Source organism: Nicotiana sylvestris, chromosome 3 (assembly GCF_000393655.2).
Source record: "Nicotiana sylvestris chromosome 3, ASM39365v2, whole genome shotgun sequence".
In the NCBI taxonomy this organism is placed as follows: Eukaryota; Viridiplantae; Streptophyta; class Magnoliopsida; order Solanales; family Solanaceae; genus Nicotiana; species Nicotiana sylvestris.
Genome location: NC_091059.1, coordinates 129,472,737 through 129,494,689, shown reverse-complemented (window position 1 = coordinate 129,494,689; position 21,953 = coordinate 129,472,737). Strand labels below are relative to the sequence as shown.

The 21,953-nt window shown below is 35.2% G+C and overlaps 2 protein-coding genes across 4 annotated transcripts; both read right to left on the bottom strand.

Moving 5' to 3' along the window:
- Nucleotides 1–270: 270 nt before the first annotated feature.
- Nucleotides 271–3,517, bottom strand: LOC104215735 (F-box protein At4g00755-like). Of its 3 annotated transcripts, none has more exons than XM_009765605.2 (6): nucleotides 3,300–3,517; nucleotides 2,391–2,552; nucleotides 1,674–2,081; nucleotides 1,404–1,582; nucleotides 919–1,037; nucleotides 271–733 (listed from the first exon to the last, which is right to left on the bottom strand). In XM_009765605.2, exons 2-6 carry the CDS (start codon nucleotides 2,515–2,517, stop codon nucleotides 475–477), a joined length of 1,092 nt encoding a protein of 363 aa, XP_009763907.1. In that variant the 5' UTR covers nucleotides 2,518–2,552; nucleotides 3,300–3,517; the 3' UTR covers nucleotides 271–474. The 3 variants fall into 3 exon arrangements, with proteins under 3 accessions (XP_009763907.1, XP_009763908.1, XP_009763905.1); XM_009765606.2 differs by having other exon boundaries at nucleotides 3,392–3,517; XM_009765603.2 differs by lacking the exon at nucleotides 3,300–3,517 and adding an exon at nucleotides 2,799–3,244.
- Nucleotides 3,518–13,970: 10,453 nt separating this feature from the next.
- LOC104215734 (F-box protein PP2-A13) lies at nucleotides 13,971–16,920 on the bottom strand. Its single transcript, XM_009765602.2, has 3 exons — nucleotides 16,429–16,920; nucleotides 16,026–16,141; nucleotides 13,971–14,733 (listed from the first exon to the last, which is right to left on the bottom strand). Exons 1-3 carry the CDS (start codon nucleotides 16,753–16,755, stop codon nucleotides 14,313–14,315), a joined length of 864 nt encoding a protein of 287 aa, XP_009763904.1. The 5' UTR covers nucleotides 16,756–16,920; the 3' UTR covers nucleotides 13,971–14,312.
- Between the last annotated feature and the right edge of the window lie 5,033 nt (nucleotides 16,921–21,953).

Below are 21,953 nucleotides of genomic sequence, written 5' to 3'. Positions count from 1 at the left end.
AAATGTGGATATACTGCTGGGTTTCTTTTAACTTACTTTTTGTCTATCAGGTAACCAGAGATGCCTCTAGACTTCCAATTTCCATAAAGATCCTCTTATTGCTTTTCAGAGGTTTCAGGTCAAAGAAGAGTTTAGAGAAATCGCGACTCCATTAAGGCAAGTAACCAATATTTAGATGTCTTGGTATCTGCCTGTCTCACACTGCCTTTCACCAAGATAAACACTTATCACTGTGTCCACTTTTACCGGCCTTTTCTTTTGGATGTTAAATTGGCAATTTGTGACCGAGTCATGGTAGAAAGAAATATTACAAGAATCTCTTGTTGGCGCAAGGCCAAGCACTGTTATGGTTGTAAGCAGCAACAAACCCAACACTCAGGTGAATAATTAACTTACAGAGCAGCAAAGAAAGGTAGGATCTATACACTCAGAATCTGTCATCCAACTGTTAAGGCCTAAAAAAGGGCGGCCAAACTAGACATCATACTCCTCATCAACCACGACAGCTCCAGCTCCTAGTAGTGTATTCAGGATCATTTGCTCCCATCCCCTCAAGTTTGAACCAAAACTACGAAGCCGAGGACTACTTGACTCTCCTTCAGAAAATTTAGTACGTGATTGGCTCAAGTTCTCTTTTGGGTAATACTTCAGGGTCCACTTCCCCGATTCATCGAGTATTGAAACATCAAATGCTGGCAAGAGTGGTCTTCCAACAACTTGAACGTGCGACACACTAAAAGGGAATCAACAAAGATTATCTTAGAGATCCCGAAGTCGTGAGATTATATTCATGCCCTTTATAACACATGTCCTCATTTAAATATACGACAACTATATGGTAGACTAAGACTGCAGTAAAAGCAGGAAATAAACGACATTTTGAATTTTGAGGCCAAGAATCCAAAAGAAGGAACTGACCATATATAATATTGACCATCCATTTCTTGTCTTTGAACTCTGCCTAAGAGCTCTAATTGTAGGACTCCACCAATGCAAAGAACAGGTTCTGGCAGCTTAAACTTCTGCAAGCTGTTCTCCTGTAACCATAAGAAGAAAACTTAGCTGTTCCAAAGTCAAGACACAAAAAAAAAAAAAAAAAAAAATCTTAACCAAAACTGAGCTGCAGCTGAAGTCGAGTTTAAATTGTTTGCTTTCGTCAACAGAGAAGAAGATTAGTTCATGACTGAGCACCTAGCAGCTGTGTTAAAATGAGTGATATACTTCCGCCAAGGACATGTTCCGACACAAGTAAGACCAGGAAATAGGCTTAGTTAGGGAAAACCAGTACTATGACTTGGGAACAAGCTATTATCCCAAGAGTAGATGTCAGTATCCATTTGATCGCTTCACGGATAAGAACTATCCAGAATAAAAGAAACTGAAATACTGTTACTGTTTCGCACCTGCTCCATGGGAAATACTGGTGAGGTATATGTCCATATGATGTTGTCCAACAAAGATCCTTGAGCAGCCGCAGATTCATGTCCGTTGTCACTTTCTACATCTATTTTAACATTAGAATGTCCCACTCTGAATCTCACAGCTTTTGCTGAATAAATGGGAAATCCAAACTGGAAATACGCTGTTACAAGATCATAATATTTCTAGTTAATGAGAAAAAACAAATAAGCTGAATCCATAACATAACAGAAGATAAAAACTTGAGGTGCAACCTTGAAATGGTTGCACATGAAATTCTGAAATCAAGCACAACTTTGAGATTAATTTATAAGTTAGTGTCTCAGGAACAGCAGGATCACTTTCTCCTCTACTTGACCAGTATGAAGCCCTGCGGCCAACCTGATCACTCGGTTCTAATGTATTCAGAATGCTTTCTTCAGGATAGTTATCAGTACTTGATGCAAGGATTGCATCTATTAAGCAATCTTTCCTCGTACAGTTGGAAAGGCCTTGTGCCAAAAAAGCATAAACTCTGTGATCCCACTCCAGACATAACAACTCGAGTCTACGCTGAGATACTACTGGTGTAATCGTGTTTTTAACTTCAACCATATTTGCGACACTTGATATTTCAGGAAATCTCCTTAAACAGAGATGCTTACACAATCCATTTCCAATCACTGCACAAAATTGTGGAGTGTGAAGTGAGATGGCTTGGGAAAAAGATAAAAAAGGATGACAAAGACCCTGATTTTTCCGTTTCAGCAAATTAAGAAACTATACTCATACCATTCTTTTAACAGCATATAAGGCACTAAGCATTAAATGTTGATGAAAATGGCTGTAAATAAACTAGGTAAAAAGATAAAGTCATCATCCATAGAAATAACAGCACCTCTATTTGGCTATCTATATAGAATGGAAGTAGTGTAATGTGAAGGGAAGGGAATGGAACTGCATTATAATGTGAAAGATGGTGTATAGTTTACCGAATTGACGCCAAGAAGTAGAAACAGCAGAAACCCGAACAAGATCAGAGGGATCCTCCAAACACATTAGGATCTTTATAGACATATCAGGTAGAAACCATTGCACAAAATCCCCACATCTCTCCATTTCAATCTTTATATCACTCGAAGGCGTTCAGTCACCTATCAAACACAACAATAACAAGAACCAACTAATTTGATGCAGCCCAAATAAGTCAGTCAAAACATACTACTATTTTGAATTCAGAATTCTAATCCAAAATACCCAAAAAACAGAAAATTCAGGCTCTTGGGTCAATTAGGTTCCAAACAAGACCCATAATTAAGTTACTAAAACCTATTCATTAAGAAAGGAAGAGATTGTATAACAGGACAAAAAAGAAAAGGGTAGTGAAGAAAGGAATTTACCTTTTGCAAGAAGTAAACAATACAACAACAACAACAACAACCCAGTATAATCCCACTTAGTGGGGTCTGGGGAGGGTAGTGTGTAAGCAGACCTTACCCCTATCCTAGGGTAGAGAGACTGTTTCCAAATAGACCCCGGACATACTTCTCTCCAAGAACTTCCCACCTTGCTCTTGGGGAGACTCGAACTCACAACCTCTCGGTTGGAAGTGAGGTTGCTTACCATCAGAGCAACCCCTCTCGTCACGATCAAGAAAATGAAAATGTGAAAGAGAAAGGAGTTGATTAATGGGTGGTGGCAGAAACCGCACCAACCGACAACCACAGCTTTAGATCAAATTCTAAAGGGAAAGTAATTAAAACTATAAAGGATATTAGTAGTATATACAAAGTCAAAACTCAAATGTCATTATTGATTGATTACAGGCCAATAATTAAGATTATTTATGTCTTTACTTTCGATCCCTCATTAGAAAACGATCGTAATAGTAATACTAGTACCTGCTAAAATATGGACTATTTCTGAAGCAGAGAGGATAACACAATAGATACAGGAGGAAAGGTAAAGTCGATAAGGACAGGTTTTATCGTACACTGTCATTGTCTGGTGTACGTGTCAAGTTACCATATCCGTCAGAGAAATTGAAACTTGAAACATGGTTGACCCTCCATTTTATGCTCCTTTTTTTCTGGAATTACCGATCCAAGGAACGTGCTTATGGTTATACATATTAAGTTTCATAAGTTGTTGTTGGGTTAAAGATTATATTGCACTGATACTTAAAAGATGTAAAGCTGTAACTTGTTCTATCATACATACAAATCTTATTTTGCTCTTTTGGTTAAAAGTTAAAAGGCTCTTTTTCAAAAAATAATTGTCCATTTGTCATGTTCTCTACCTTTTTTGGAGTAAATTACTTACATCATCGCTCAATTATCTAAAATTATGGACTATAATCATATTTTTTTATTTGTAACACGAAAATGACTCAGCTATTCCTATTACACATAATGGTCATTCATTGGAATTTTTTGACCAAAAAGTATGAAACCTTTTGTTAAACTAATTAAATAAGAGAATAATGAGTAAATCCTAGCTAAACATAATAAATCATAGATCTGAAATATGTTTATACAAATAACATGGAATTGCATTTAAACCAATTTAATACAAGTGGTATTAAATGATACTGCTATGAGTGAGTAGGGGAACAATGATAAGCAATAACTATATTAAATGACAATAAATGTAAATAGAAAGAATGATTCACCCAAATATCGAATGAGGTGCATGATTCTTCTATCTGACAATGATATAAGATAAATGAACGTGGGAATATAGAGAGCTTTCTCGGATCTGATGCGAGAAAATGTGATATAAACAACAAATCAGATCTTTATGGAAATGCAATGTTTGTAATTTAAGAATTCTTATCATATAGAATATTACATGCCCTCTTCCTCTCTCTACCTTTCTCTTTATATGAGACTAGTATACGTACTCGCGCGATGCGCGGATCGATTCAAAGAAAAAAAGAGCGAGAGAGACAATAGAAACATATGTATATATATTGCTGATTAAATTTAACGATCGAATTCAAAAGAATTAAAATAAAAAATGAATAGATGAATTTATTGGGGCCAATATTGGAACCCAAGTATGATTCAAAACCAAATAACAGTACTATTCTAAGAAAATTTTCCAGTAACTGTGAAGCTAGCTTAGATCAACCGTACAAACCTTTGCAATTGATGTGAAAATGTAAGAGGTAAAAAACTGATGCTCGATTTCTATCAAGATAGATGTCATAGGCTAGTTTTTAATCCTTGAAAGTAATAAAATTAAGTTTTTCATCATGGTAAGATTCTCATTGTCCTTGATTCCAAGAGAAAAAAATTGACATATATTTAAGAAAGGGTTATTTCTTGTCAATTTTAAAAAGAAACTGTTTCATCTTTGATATTTGCAATAATGTCTCTGCAGGCCACTGTCAATCCAGTTCCTCTTAATGAACGAAAAGTTGCTGTAAAATTTAGCTCTTTCAAGATAGCTGGTCTTGTAGGTGAAACCTTAATTTTGGCTTGGAAATGTAAGTAGCCTGCATTTTATTGTATTCCTTACGGCAATATGACTGCGACATTAATATATTTTCATTTCTACTTACCTATCTCTCTGTTACTGCTTTCTTCATGGTGAATTAGGTAGAAATACTAAACCAAACGTATAAAGCTTTACTTGTTAACTTTTCAAATAATAATCAACTGGTTGTAAGTGAAGAATAAAGAACTAATTTATGCTTCAATTTGTTACAATGCATAACTACCAAATTGAATATCAGAAAAAGCCTATTCTACTTTTAAAAAACTCATAATGGTGATTAAGGTTCCTCAAATGTATTCCTCCAAGTGTTTATCCCAAACTGTCAAATATATTTTATGGAGGATATGTAAGCACGTGATTTTTGCCCTGTATGAGGATTACTCCCAAAAAATTCAAAATAAAACAATTTTCCTTTGTGTGCAATTTTTGAATTTTCGTGACATTTTTTGATAATTATTTGTATTTTTGCCTATGCATGTTAATGTGTTAAATTAATAAAAAATATATCGCATTTGCATTTGATATTTAATTAAGTTTGTTTTACAAAATGAAAAAATCATAAAAATAATGTATGTTGCATTTTTAACATTTAATGTCCAAATTGTGTGATTTTATCGTTAATCGCTATTTAATTATGTGTTAATTATTATTAAGAGTTAATTAGTATTTCCAGATAATTTTGGGTTTTATAATTTAATCTTAGCATTTTTAGCTTTATTATTTAGGAAATTGAATAAATAGAAAAGAACAAAAATAGAAGAAGACCGGATTGGGCTTTTTCTTCAATTTTAGATCACAGGCCCAAAGATACCCAACCTTCCCCTACGACCCGGTCCATTTCAAACCGGGTCGACCCAGTCCATAACCCAAAAAACCCAACACCCCTATCTCCCTATCTTTCATTTCACAAAAAACAAACCCAAAAAACCTAAGAACCTACCCGCCACCTCCCTCTTCTTCTTCTCCAAATCCCTCCAAACCCTAGCAGCCATGGCTGCCTCCACATCGTCACCATCACCTCCGACAACCATGGCTGCCTACCCCTGCTGCGTCGTCCTCCTCATCGTCACCACCTGCTTCTGCCGCTGCTTCGTTATCTTCTTCGGCACGCAGCGAACCAGTCCAAAACGAGCTCCACCTCCTCGTCCCAAACGACCAGCAACTCGACCAGATTCACGACGCACAACCATGGCTGCCCGCGTTGCTGCTGCTGCTTCATCCAGTTTCTGCAGCGTCGCCACTACTGCTCCTGCTACGTCCAGCCATGGACGAGCTACAACGTCGCTTCTGCTGCCTTCTGCTACGTCCAGCCATGGACGACCACCAAAGCTGCCCTCCGTCGAGCATGTTCAGCAGTAGCAGCTGCTACTACTTCACCGCCTCCTCTCCGCCACTGCTTCGTCTTCAAACGACACCAAACGACCATCTTCTTCGATCATCCGTTCGTGGTCGTCTTCGGCGTCAAGTTATTTTGGTGCGATAATTGTTTCCGGGCAGATTTGTTTTCGTTCGAGTTTATCGTCGTTCCGATCCGGTTAGTTGGTTTAAGTTTTGTTTCTGTCCGTAATTTGTTTGATATTTTCGGATATGAAATCAGTAAATGTTTGATTCTTGTTTTTGTTCGTGTTTATCATTTTTTTATTTTTTTTCAGTTTGTTTCATTTTTTCTTGTTTATTTTTTAGGTAGAAATTGTTAGTTTAATTATAATGTTGTTAGATTTAAGTTGAAGTTCAATTAATTATTTCTTCAGTTTGTTTTTATTAATTTAAAAAGATTTAGTTTTAATATAGAAATATGTTAGTTTGATAACTTGAATCCGTCATCTTTGTTGTTTAATATAGATTTAATTCGTGTTCATTTTTTTGTTTGAAGTTCGTTTTTAATCCAGTGATTTAATGTGAGCTTATGTTTTGGTTTTTAATTTTTTGATTTAGTTTGAATCATTCATCTTTGTTGTAATGTTGTTAGATTTAATTTGAAGATCAATTGATTATTGAGTTTAGTGATTTGAATCCGTTTATTTGTTCTGTTTAAGTTTAATTTGAATTTGAGCTCAATGATTTGAATATACTTGTTTGTTATTGTTGTTGAATCTGAAAGTAGATTTGTTGTTTAAAAATATTGTTCAGTCAAAATAATTCCAGTTGTTTCTTTGCTGTTCATCATTTAGTTTGAATTTGTTGATTGAATTTGATTAAGAATTGGTTATAGTTGCTGTATTTTGGTTAGAATTGATTAGGTGAATTGATTATAGCTGATGGTGGTAGAATGGTCAATTGCAGTATTTTCAAGGGTAAAATGGTAATTTCAGTAATTTCAAAGGGGTATTTTTGAATTGAAAATCTGAACAATTTTTTATTTTTAGTGCTCTGTCCATTAAGATTAAATAATATTTAAATAATATTAAAATAATACGTAGTGGGGGACAAGACATAATGGTGGGAAATTTTTACATTGTTTAATATAGTGGGGGACAAAACATGCGGTAGTGGGGCAATAAGTGATGTGTTAATACATTGTTTAATATAGTGAGGGACAAAATATTAGGTAGTGGGAAATTAAAGGGGGATGGGTAGAAGATAGTGGGATTTAATTTTTTAAATGCTGAAAGTTGGTAATAAATAGAGGGGCTGGACACAAATAAAAAGGGGCTGGATATCGAAGAGAGTGGGAATTCCGAAAATATTAAGACTTCCAAAAAAAAAACATTCTGAAAATTTAAAGAGAGAGTAGTATACACCTGATATACAATCTAAATATTCTGATATACGGATTCAGAAATTAAGGGTTAAATATTAACTAGTCTTTCAATCTGAAAAGATTCCCTTTACTTCTGCCCGTTGATTGTTGTTGGTGTCTCTGGATTTTCGTTTGATTTGTTCCTTGAGTTTGGTTGGTTGTTTGCCACTACTTCACTGGTTTGTTGGATTTTTATCTTGATTTTAAAATCTGTCACTGGTTTCTCATTGCTGGTTGTTACTGGTTGCTGGGTGTTGCTGTTGTTGTATGCTACTGCATTTCTGCTGATCTTCCTTTTCTTTTGCTTCCAATATCAAGTACACAACTGACACGCTGGTTATTGTAAACTGAAACATGAAACATGAATATGAAATGAAGAGTTGAAATTCTGAATTTATCTTAATTATATTCTGAATTTTATTTGTATATATACATTATTTAACTTACTCTAATCAGAATCATGTAGCTGTTTAATATATATAATGGAACATCTGACGGTAGTTTAGTGGACGAACTATCTATGTATTGCCTAAAAATAAATAAATGGTGTAGTAACTCTGTCTAGTTAATTCGTTATTGTTGGATGATTATCATGTCTCAAAAAGTATGTTAACTGATTTAGACTATTTTTAAACATTCAACAGTTAGTTCACTAAACGAATAGATCATTTCGGAACTTGTAGGAATATTGTTTAGCTAAATATATTGGTTAATTTCAGCATGTAAATGGTTTAGGATTAAAATTAGATTGCCAAGTTTTTTTTTTATTTTGACAAACTATGAGCATGCCTAGTATAATGTAACTAGGTAGTAACATGTGAATGAGATGGCCCGGGTCCAGTTTGTACCATACACATTGGGTCTGGGCCCGCATTGGCAACGGACTGCCCTGCTTGCATCATTTTCAGATTTTACGAATCATATTCGGAACCCAACTATAACAACTCGTAAGCATGTAAATAAATTAGGACCTTTTCTCTTTCATTTTTGTAGAGACAAATTTAATAGAAAAAATGTAGGCACTTTAGGATTATCCTGTTAAAATAAATGAGATGAGCTTCACCCAATAAAACGTATAAGTTGCGGGGCCCTCAATAAAAGGTTAATAATTGTATAGACTTCGGGATCAGTCGTTTAGCAAATTTCACGACCTTACCCCAAAAATAATGATACGCTAGTCGCTTTAGGCGCGTCTTTAACAATTTATTTTCTTAAAACTCGGGTGCACATTTATGTGACCCAAATCCAAATCTCAACAGAGTCGAAATATGTCGATAACCACGGGTACATTGATGTGACGTGGTTCGAGATATATTTTCATGATGTTGCAATTCTCGATAAAAATAATAATAATGATAAAAGCGGTTAAAAGTCAAAATTCGCACATATGTTCAATATGTATTATATCAGATAACCAAGCCGAATATAACAGTTGAGCGACCGTACTAGAACCACGGAACTCGGGAATGCCTAACACCTTCTCCCAGGTTAACAGAATTCCCTATCCGGATTTCTGGTGCGCAGACTGTTAAACAGAGTCAATATTTTCCTCGATTCGGGATTCAACCGGTGACTTGGGACAACATAAATCTTCCAAGTGGCGACTCTGAAATAAATAAATAAATTCCATTTCGATTGTCCTTTAATTGGAAGAAACTCCCTTCCGCGCCCCTTTTGGGCGGCGCGGGCGAAAAAAGAGGTGTGATAGGATAAACTATGACTGAGAAACAATGAAGGAAAAAAGTTCTTCGAGGCTTGGTGGAATTTTATATTTTTGACTTCCTATGAATTAGCCTTAAAGTAATGCATACATACATCCGAGTAGTTAACAACTCAGATACTGATGATGCCTTATTGGCTGATCTAGTCCTCTCGTCATACATCTTCAATGAAGGCATCATGTTATTATTGCTCGTAGCTTCTTATAGAATAAACAAAGCGAACATTCAAAACGCTTAATATGTTAAAAAAATTGATCGTATCCATGCATGTACAATCAGCTTGCCTTCAAACTTACATTTTAGCATAACAAATTAAGCTCAAATAAAGACTTCCTTTTTCTACTATGATGAGAAAAAATAGATCAATTGCAAAACTAATTTACAGTTTATCAAAAAGTTCCATGCAAGTGAGTAAAGTATTTTATCGTGTATTAACTAAATTTTAGCATTTCATAATTTACACACAAAACACAATCTTGTGATACAAATATTAATATAGTTTATCAAATTATTTTAATACATCATATATACCTACTTACTGTTGAATATAAACCTTTAATTCTAATAATCAAGTTCTTTAGTGCATTCTTCAAAAAATCTGCGTTTGACCAAATCTAAAATTTTATTCTCAAATATATCTATCCACATATATAAGTAAAATGAGTGCCATCGTAAAGGAGAAATAAAAAATTAGCGATGTATTTACCTTGCATTCCTTCTCTTCATCTACGCCTTGAATACTATTGAAGTTAGGGTCCTAAAAAATATAAAAAAATAATTTAGTTTAAAAAAAGACTTAAAATATGCAATTTAACGGAAATGTGCAACTTAAATAAATTATGATGTTTGTGAGTAACGATCACATACGGTGAAGGCATCTAAACGTGGAGCATGAGTATATTTCTTCATCAGTTGCTCCTCATCTATAATCTTAAAAACACTATAAACTTCATCTTGCATCTGAATGTTCGAGCTCTTGACGATGACCTTAAACATAAAATTTCTTTCAAGGATATTTGTTCAACTCTACTGGATAGAGAGATTCGTCAACAATGCCAGTATTTTAGAAGAAATTTTGCATTAGAATTTTTTTAAAACAAATATGAACTTAATTTAGAAAAAATACTTCAAGTAATCCTTCCTTCAATTCATTTGCAAACTTGCGCGGTCCCAGAGCAACAGTGAAACAGATCCAGTACCGTTTATGACCGTAACCTGAAGCTTGTACCTAAATACATGTTTGATTTGAGATATAAATGTATGTTTTGATGGATTAAGGAAATAGAGTTTCTATTATTACCTATTCGCCGTTGAGTAATCTTCATTTTTACATTTTAGATTTGGCCAACAATAAATACCTTCTTTTTACACTTCTTGCAGTTGACATACGACCATCCTCTTTCAATTTCTAAATTTTCAATACTTGCAACAATCCAACACGGACTTTCCTATTTAACATATTAATACAACTTGTGATATCGAAATTGAGGATAACATATTTGTATAAAGGGGAACACATAAATTAGGCATACTTTAAATTAGGCATATTTCATTAATCAAAAATCAAAATGCCAACGGAGAGCTGAACATATATAGCTTAATTTTTGGTAAATACCGTTATTTCAGTTATTTACATATAACTTCCTAACTAAAGAGATTGAAGAATATAGTTAAATCGAGCAAATTATTAAATATTTAGAGTGAAGAAGCAAAACAGTTAGAACATCAAGTGTATTCTTTTTTTTAAAAAATAGTTAGAATATAAAGTCAAAATAATTACAATAATGCACATATTCAAATGGAAAAAGCAAATAACAGATAAGCAATAACTATATTAAATGACAATAAATGTAAATAGAAAGAATAATTCACCCAGATATCGAATGAGGTGCATGATTCTTCTATATGCCAATGATATAAGACAAATGACCGTGGGAATATAGAGAGCTTTCTCGGATCTGATGCGAGAAAATGTGATATAAACAACAAATCGGATCTTTATGGAAATGCAATGTTTGTAATTTACTTGAGAGTCAACTTTTGATGATAGTTCTTATCATATACTCTCTCCGTTTCAATTTATGTGAACCCACTTGACTGAGCACGGAGTTTAAGGAAAGAGAGAAGACTTTTGAACTTGTGGTGTAAAATGAAGCACATATATTTTGTGTGGCTATAAATCATTGCATAAAGGTAAATTGTTTCCAAATAGAGAAAGAGGTCATTCTTTTTGGCACGGACTAAAAAGGAAATAAGTTCACATAAATTGAAACGGAGAGAGTAGAATATTACATGCCCTCTTCCTCTCTCTACCTTTCTCTTTATATGGGATAAGTTCCTTACCTAATATAAAGTACAAGTGCAGAGAATATTCAATGAAATATTCCCTAAAATATCTTGCTACAAAACTAGCCGTTATGGCCGACCTGAGTATTCGATCTCGACCCCGGTTACTCAGCTCGCCAATAGGTTCCTTCCATCTCTAGTGCGACCTCGGCCTAATCGGCTCTTACCAATCTACCTTTGAACAACATTCCATTGGTCAGATTTTGACCCATACAGAATTATTAAAAATTTTGGTATAAAAATATGATGTGGCAGTTCACTTGAACGCTTTATATTTTTGGACCAAATAAAATAATTAACACTCAAACAAAATATAGAGAATTCACTCATACATCTAATTCGACCTGCTAAAAATTTAAAAGTCACTCGCTAGTTTTTTATTTGATCCAAAAAGATGTTTTGTTTGAGTGTTAATTATTTTATTTGGTCCAATAATATAAAAAAAATCCATGTAAACTGCCACATTATATTTTTTCACCGAAAAGTTTGATAATTTTGGTAAGGTGACCATTTGTGTACAAACAATAGAAACAATTATGTGATTTTTTTATTACAAACGAAAGAAAAATTACTTTAATCTATAATTTAGATAATTAAGCAATCATATAAGTAATGAACTCAATTTTTAGTATCTTAAAATCATCTCATTATTCTTAACGCGAATTTGTTGTCGATATTTCTCAATATATATCTTGCTGTCAACTCTACTCTATAGGAAAAATATCTAAACCTGCTCATAAACTATTTGATTTCGCATAACTACACCCTTTTTTAGACTTTTGCAAACAAAATAGTTGTAGCCATTTTACTGATTTGTGTATCATTTTTGCGTTCCTGGCTAACGGAGTTCACCTAACTCATCTTATACATGCTTGCCAATTCAAATTGCCATGCACGCTTTTAGCATGCTTTCCATTTTAAATTGTCATTCAAGCTTTTAGATGGTAGATTTTTGTTTAATCTTTTTCCTCTTTTTCTTTCGCAGTTAACAGGAAAATGAGGAACGTTCCTTGTGCACGAACTTGTGACCATCCAATTAAAATTATGAGTTTTGAACACAATTAAACAATTACAAAGATCAAGGACAACTATAAACAAAAGCAAAAAAAGTGAAGTAAAAGACAAGTACCTCTACCCGCCATATATAGCATAAACTCTACCAATCTGGTAGAGAAATCTCTGAAGAGCAAAATCATGCAAACCTGATAGACTTTGATGTTTAACTTAACAGATACGTAGAGTAATGTAGCATAAACTCTACTAATCCGGTAGAGAAATACTAAAGAGCAATAACTAAATATGGGTTCGGGGGCCACTTTTTAAATACCATCTATTTTAAAGACATTCAGCTAAGACCAGCCCCTTACGAGGCCACCAACAATAACAACAACCCAGTATAATCCCACTTAGTGGAGGTCTGGGGAGGGTAGTGTGTACGCAGACCTTACCCCTACCCTGAGGTAGAGAGACTGTTTCCAAATAAAAACCCGGCATCCTTCCCTCCAAGAACTTCCCACCTTGCTCTTGGGGAGACTCGAACTCACAACCTCTTGATTGAAAGTGGAGGTTGCTTACCATCAGAGCAACCCCTCTTGTCTAGCCCCTTACGAGGCCATTCATATCAATCACCCAATATGTCATCCGATCAGTTGTTATCATGCATTTTGCCCGTTTAATTTTGATAAAATTAAATTAATAAGTTAATGTTAAGTAAATACCTCAAACATGTAATACTTGATATGGAACTGGAGAAAGAATCCAATTTTTTCTTATAATTACCACCTCTTCTTTTAAAAGTTGTAATGGTAAGACTTAACGTTTGTCAGGACTCTCTTAATCTTCTTGAGAAGAACTTAGGAGTATATTTTAAGCATCGTTCTTTCTTATACTTTCCATTTATCGTTTTATTTTCATCATTATCACCTTGACGAAAAGGATTGGGTTCGTATTTTCGTTCTAATTTCTTTTTTTTTTTTCGTACTCCTTTTTTAGAATCTCCTGTCAATTGTTATGACTTCAGATATAAATGTAAATTCATGCAATGAGTCAAAAGCATTGTCTTGATAGGCTCGTAAAATTTGACTTGCAAATAAGTAATTGTAACAAGTGATTGTTATGGTAATACAAGAAATCATATTTGATATTTTGCGTCCACAGGAGTAAAAGATATAATTAACGTGTTGATACAATTTAGAGTATGACACAATACATTAATGGATTACGAATTCAATATAGTAGCTAAGCTAATTAAGTAAGAACGAAGCAAAAAAAAACTTATTTTCATCTGCAACATGTGATAGTTGACTAGAATTTATAAACAAGACCTACTCACATGATTACATTTTTTCTAAAATTAAATAACGGTAGTTTCGGGAGCAACATACTATGTACTGAATGAGACAACTTTTTAATAGCTACCGATTAAATCATGGCAACAAATTAAATAGGAAGAAATCACCTACCCTTTTTTCATCTCTACTGAAATTTCAAACCCCATTTTTTTCGTCTCTATTGAGATTTCAAACCCCATTTCCGCCATGATTTTCACACTTTAATAATCGCTACACCGCACCTTCGGTACGTTACTTCTGTACCTACAATTTACATTAACCTACTTTTCTTGATCCAATCTCAGCAGGGAGAATGAGCACAGAGTCTAAGGAAAGACCACCTTTCGTGTGGGTGCAATCAATTTGAGCCATTGAGAAGTTTAACTTTGTTGGCATGGTAGAATTTTCCACCACAAAATCTCCCACATGATATTGTATCCATTTTCCTGGCTCATTCAAAAAATACTGTGCAGTGGCATGTTGACCATTTGATGATGATAATTTAAACTGCACCGGTTTGATATTCCAGCCATGGACTTGTTCAACATTGCAGATTCGTCGGCCTAGTATTTTTCTCGAATTTTTTCCCAGCTGCAGACGAAAGAATAGGCTGTAATTCCCTACTGGGAATTCGAATTCGAGGTTTCCTTCCACTTCTACCCACCATATTTGTTTAAGAAATGCAACTGTACCGAATCTGTGGATTTGATAATATATTAGTATAGTCAGGGTTGGTCGGAAAACGCTATATGTTACATAAAATAAGAACAAATTGGAAAGAGACGATTATAATCTTGAAAGCTTATCAAAAGGATATATATGTAGAGAACTGGTTTTCATTTTTCTCAAACACATGTATTTGACTTCTTATATAAGAGCATCTTTACATGGGATGACAGCTAATGCTAGGCTGAAAAATGGAAACCATATATATAGAATTTGCCGTGAAAATATGCACGCTAGACCTAATATGAAAAAGGTACAACTTATATGCATTGAAGTGTAAAATTCTTTTGCACTATTAATAATATATTTAACACGATGAAGCAGTAACCTCTTTTTATAAACAGTTACTTGTAGACCGTTGCAGTTATCTTTTTGGTAAAATGATAGTATAAATATATACGTGTATTTTATCAAAATTAAACTCATGACTGGGAAAACAGTTCCTTTTTCTTTGTCTGATCTTTGAGGTTCCCTCTTTCAATTCATGTTGATTCAGATGTCAAATTTCGTCCCTTCAATTATTCGAGCTTGATCCTGTGCTTTGCTGGCCACAGTACGTTTTATTAGTAGTAGTAAACTTTTTTTCCCCACGTTTTCTCCAATATCAAAGAAACCAATAGTATAAAGTGTTAAAATAATTAAGCGCTAGTCAAACAAAGTATTCATGAAAAGTTAAAAAAGATAGAATGGTATCCTTGGAAGGATCTCTTCTTTGACAGCTTGAGATGCATCATCTCCACCTCTAATTTAATTTATTTCTTTTTCTTTTGAGTAACTCAACTCCTATTAACTCAAATCTTGATATCAAAGGGCCCGATTAATTCAGACTTGTGATGAAAATTACACTTTAAAGGTAAAACAAATATAACTTTATTCCAAAGGTTCGAACTTTAGGGTAACCCGAGACCCACCATAACGATTATTTTCGTTTGTGCTCTACAACAATTACTGACGTTTTTTACATGTTCGGCTTTTTCATAGTGCTTCTGGCCTGACGAATATCAGCAGCAGCATCTCATACTCCATAATCAAAGCCATCTCTAATTTCTTCATTTACTATGCTACCATACAACAACAACAACAATAAATCTAGTGCAATCCCACAAGTGGAATTTAAGGAGTGTAGAGTGTACGAGCAAACCTAACCCTACTTTACGAGGGTAGAGATACTGTTTCAACTCTTGGTAAAATCGTAACGCTACCATATATGTTAAAATTGAGAAGTGCTGATTTAACTGAAAGGCAGAGAATTAATGGAAAAACCTTGATTCATCAGAAGAGATATGGCTCCAATATCTCCGGTCTTCTATGCCTGTTATCTTCATATCCTTCCACGATATACACACACATACCCCTCTATTCTTTTCCAGCCAAAACGCCTGCAATCATTATTATAATCAGAGCAGAAACTGCACTACAATTAACGTTAAACCAAGGTAGACGAAACAAGAAGAAAGCAAGAAATTTGAATAAAATAACTAGCACTACACATTTTATTATTTCGCAAAAAGTACGGGGTTTTCAATCAAAACTCACGAAATTTCTTTTACTCTCTACGTTCTAATTTATATGGCGGAATTCGGATTTGAAAGTCAAACTTCTTTTAGCAATAAACATTACTCGAGAAGAGAGCTGAGAGACCAAAGACAGAGTCGTAGGTACATACCTTGTTGCTGCTGCCAAAGTGATTCGGACGACATAACCTGGCAAATATCTCTTTCTTGGTTAAGCTGTCGGAACATGAATCTTCGTCCCAGAGGTTTTCCACAAGAAATTGAAAATTTTCAGGCAACTTTGTTTCCCATACATAATCAGTCAAGGAAGCTTGACGAAATGTTGTATTCAAGCTAGCAAATTTACAGATCTCAATGGGGTCGAGGTGCGTAAGGACCAAAGCTATGCAGCTCTCTGGCAAATCTTCAAGGCCAGGCTTTGAGGAACCATCACTTGCTAATTTCTCACGATCCTCTAAGCTAGAAAATCCAGCCCCCATATGCAAATATAGCAAATAAAACTAAGTACTAGAATGGGATCATAAAGAGGCCGGGCTTTTATGAGAAGAAAATATAGATTAAGTAAAAGCTACTAATTGGAATGGTATCAAAAATTGAGTAAAGAACAAGGGAAAAAGAACTAGTAGTACTAAAAGAAACTGGAAAAGGGAGAAAGTATAAAGATAGTATGCTTTTGGAATTGAAGACTTTTCAACTTTATAAAGTGTATATATATATATATATATATATATATATAAGAGAGGATGCATGCTCCAAAAACCAAAACAGTGTTGGGAGCATGTGTCACAGTAATAATTATGCAGGTCACCCTGGGAACATCTGGGAAGGGGTCTTGTGTCATTTTGTTTCGCACTTTTATGAGCTACCAGACATATTGATCGACAGCATCAAATTCTACGTTAACCATGTATCCATCTCTTCTCAACTATGGTTAAGTTAACATAGGACAGATCTAGAATTTTTAGATCGGTATACCACGCTACAAAAAGTGAGGAAAAAAATAGTATTAAGCGAGATTTGATTCTTATTTCTTTAGGTAAACAACTTAGTATTCAAATAAGTGTATTATTCAATATTTTTAGGGCAATATGGTCAACAAATGATATTAGATCAATTCTAAAAAATACATATATAAAATACTTAATTTGCGGAAGAGATCATAGGTTGACGTACACTATAATCTGAATTAAATCCGTCCATAATTGAGCATATGCAATATATGCAATTTGAGACATAAAATAAAACTTTAAAGTCAGGCCATCACAAACTATAACAATAGACCGATACTGCTTATGCAAATTTTATTTACACCACTGAACATGCCCGCATAATAAATCAGCAAGTACGATTTGAGAATTTTGGTTGGCTTTCCGCATTACTCTTGACGGATTCCATAGTATATAGTAAATTGTATTGAGTTTCATCTCTTACGTCTTTGAATTTATTAAATATATTAAACATGTAGCATGAACTAACAAATTAAATCTACGTTATTCATTATAAAATTGGAATACATGGATTCTGAGAGAGAAAAATGGCCCACTCTCCACACAATAGGTAGAAGTTTCTTTTGAGAAAGGGAATCACGTCTTGTGGAAATATGCATGATTATTATTCTAACTACTGATGTCAAAATCAAGTAAATATCTTTGAGCCCACAGTCATTAGCACCATGTGAAAGCTTTGGCTGCATGTCTAAATTGGGTTCACACTGCTATACTCGATCGCTACGTACTGTCCATTTAATTTGCTTTAGTTGCATTTTGAAAGAGATTCCTCTTTTCATTTCACTTTACCTAAAGATATTTAACTTTTACACGAAATTTAGTATGTTAATTTAACTTATATACGTATATTATTGATGATAAAAGAAAATGTCAGAATACAACTGATTGGTAGAAGAGCAAACTTCATATTAAAATTGAAGTAAGAATAACTTAATGGATGTAAATATTCAAAAGTTGTTATAGAAATATAATTGTGTTAAACATTTTGAAACATCCCAAAATAGAAAGAGTTTCATACAAATTTAAACAAAAGAAGTGTGAGTTGCTTAAGTATTTCACGGTATTTGTTGCATAAAATAGAATCTAGCCATTTACCATTAGAAAAAGAACACAAGTAATAATTTTATGGACATATTCTCTATTGAAGATGTCAAATTCAATCCGACCGTGTAGTTCTGTAGTTGATCATCCCCTGTAAAAAAAAAAAAAGAACTGATTTTATAATAATTTAAATTCTCTAAAAGTGTATGTAGCAGTAATATAGTATCCTTTATTATAAGTGTGAGAGATAGCCTTTTCCATAAGGTATTTTAAGGAAAATTTACTATTAAGTTCTACTTTCATTTACACTGGACACTCAAGTCAAATGTGAAAGGTCTAGTTTCCTAAGAATTTAGTATGAAGTCTTATAGCCTTTGGCCAAACTTTTACAAAGCCAAAAAAAATTTTGTTTTTAAAAAATACTTTCTTTTTTCAAAGTTGAAATGTTTGGCCAAGTTTTTAGAAGAAAAAGAAATATTTTTAAGTAGAAGCAGAAGCAATTTTGGAGAAATAGAAAAAAGTAGTCTCTCTCCAAAATCATTTTTTTGTAAAGCACTTTTAAGAAAAATACACTTAGAAGCAATTTTTAAAAGCTTGGCCAAATACTAATTGCTGCCCAGAAGTACTTTTCAAATTAATTAGCCAAACACAAACTGCTTCTCACCAAAAGTACTTTGAGAAAAAATACTTATCGAAATAAACTGATTTTTGCAGCTTGGCCAAACATGTTATTAATATGATATTGTTCTTCTACTGTTAACTTATTATGATTCCACCCTTATTAAGTTTTATTTATTTTTCTACATTTTAACTAATATAATCAATAAATACACTAAGAATGATGATGATAATAATAATAATAATAATAATAATAATAATAATAATATTAATAATAATAATAGTAATAATAATAATAATAATTATTTACCCTAAAACCAGATAACAATTAAATTTATTTATAGTTTTAAGGATACATGAATTAATTCGATACAAACGATAAATTGTATTAGATTAAACAAATAAAAGAGGTAACAAATTATCAAACCACTTGAGGAGGATGATTCTGAACTTAACAATAGCCTTAATGAAATATCCGCCCTCGATTGCGGACTCACAATGACCAAACACTAATGAACATGAATAAAAACTTTGAATAACAGAGAAAAAAGTAGTATATTGCCTTGATATGCGTGTTACAATGTGTCTAATGAATAATCAGACCCCCTTTATATAATAAAGGAGTTCTACCCTAGGTGCAATTCCATAAAAGGTAAAAATTCCCTGTTTAACTAAGTATCAGATTTCCGCCGGTACGTGCCGAGATCCACGCCGTGATACCTGGCTGGTCACGGATATCACGGCCTTCTATTAATCGTGTTCGGTTGCCTGACAACGCTATCTAAAGTCTTTTGGGATTAGGACCGATCCCGGGTCATGGCTCCGATATTCCCAAGGGTGGGCGTTGTGCCCCCGGACCCCGGCTCGATGAGAACCTTGCCTTGATTCTGATTCTTTATCATCAGGTCTCTTATTCGATTTACCTTATTGGAAATTGGGGTGTCCCATTGGCCCAATTTCACTCGTATACAGATAGTCTCCTCGTTTCTCGAAGAATAAGTTTACGGAAACAACGTGGAGTGACATGAGCTCTTCAATTCCTTCTTTAACACGCCATGACAGAAACGACAAAAAAACAAAATGTCCCGTCACTTGCACCATCATGATCCCAAATGCGTGTCAGCCATCGGCAGGCCGTTCCTAGATGCGAAACGGTCACAAAGCCTTTATAAATACTCCATCCTTTGTTCATTTTTTACTTTTGACCAAGCTTCTACCTTCGATCCTTCAAGATGTCATTGCCTTTCTTCATACTCCGGCATTCTTACCGTTGTTCTTCAAGTTTTTTCAACAAATTGCAATTTTTTCTTTATCCTCTACTCAAGGCAGCGTGCTTGATTTTATTATCAAGTTACTACCCTCCATCTCCTAATCTTCCTTCACACTTTCAAACCTTTTTCCAGACAACAATGGCAAAGACTTCCAAGACTGTTCCCCAAAAAGGTGCTTCTTCTTCTTCACAGCCGACCACCGAGGTAGAGGAGACCGCCCCTGATGTGGTTGTCCTCGAGAGATCCGCTCCTGACGTGGCAATCGATGAACCAGTAGCCGAGCCTCCCTTGAAAATGTTCGTCCCCAGGGGCTGTTCGATCGCGGATGACTTTACGATCGAAAAGCCCTATTCGGTGCAAGGCCGATGCGAGGCAGTGTCAAGGTACATTTGCTCCATCACTGAGACCATTCTTCCTGTGGTTTAAAAGGACTACGGCTGGGAGGGCAAGGACGTAGTGATCCCCGGCCCCGATGATGATATTACTACCCATGTGTAGGGGTATTTGAGTGTTTACACTTACTCCTTCATAATGGTCCCGGTGGACCCGATCATTTTGGACTTCTGCAGGAGGTACGACGTGTGCCTTGGTTAGATCCATCCGTCACTATGGAGGATCGTAATCCTCCTTAGATTCTTTGTGAACAAAGTCAACTCTTGTTTGTTCACCATCGATCAACTGCTCCGCATGTACAGGGGGGCTGATAAAGCTCGTACGCCGGGCTAGAAAAGCCCCATTCTCAAGCATTGATGAGGAACAAGATCCAGGTTAGCAGGGACGCTTTGTTCGGGTGAGGACTGCCGACCTAATACCTGCCGAATTTAGGCATTCCCTGAGAATTGGAATGTAGCACGTAAGTGTCCTATTCTTTCAGATGTCGATTTTATGTTTTTACCTCCCTTTTCCTTATCGGTATTTGCTGTGATGCAGCAGTCGCTCGAGTCCCAAATGCTATTCCTTGGCTCAAGGAGTGGATCGAGGATATTTGTTCGCAGATACCTTATGCCGAGCGCTCGTGGCACGAGCTTTCAAAGGGCTGCTGGGAGGCCCGTTCCCATGGTAAGAATTTTTTTCCCGAATAGGTAGCACTATGCTTTCTTTTTTAGAACTATGTTCTCATTCCGTCTCTTCTCTTTTTACAGGCTTGCTTAAGACATTTGAGCTTAGGACTTAGTAGGGGCCGAAGACCTACCCTTGATCCTTCTGCTTCGGGGCAGCCCTGGGCCGCAATAGGAGAGAAAAAAAGAAGGAGGGGTCCGAGTTCCCCGAGCTTAGAGAAAAGAAGATAAGGAGAAGGTTGGCTCGTAATCCAAAGGAAAGCTCCAGCTCCTGAGTGCCTGACTCGGACTCGCTTTACCGACTCAAGGACAAGCTCGAGGAGGACGACCTTTTTGTGTCTTGCGAGCCATCCTCGAGGAGTGGGTGGTAGCCGAGGGGGAAATAACAGAGGCTAATCCCCCTCAGGTTCATGAGGCTGGTGTAGGGGTGAGGGCCGAGACCTCTCAAGACACCGACTCCGCCCCGCCCGGTGTTATAGAAATTTTGGGGTCACCTTCATTTATAGAGTCCATGTTAGATGAAGACCGAGCGACGAAGGAGCGATCCAACGAAGGGGCTCATGGTGCGGACGATCCCCTCCATTGCTTTTTTTTATGGTGTGGACTCAACCGCTCTAGAAGACTTCTTCGGGTTGGGTGATTTAGAGGTACCGAGGAAAATCTCATCCCCGGAGGTCGGTGG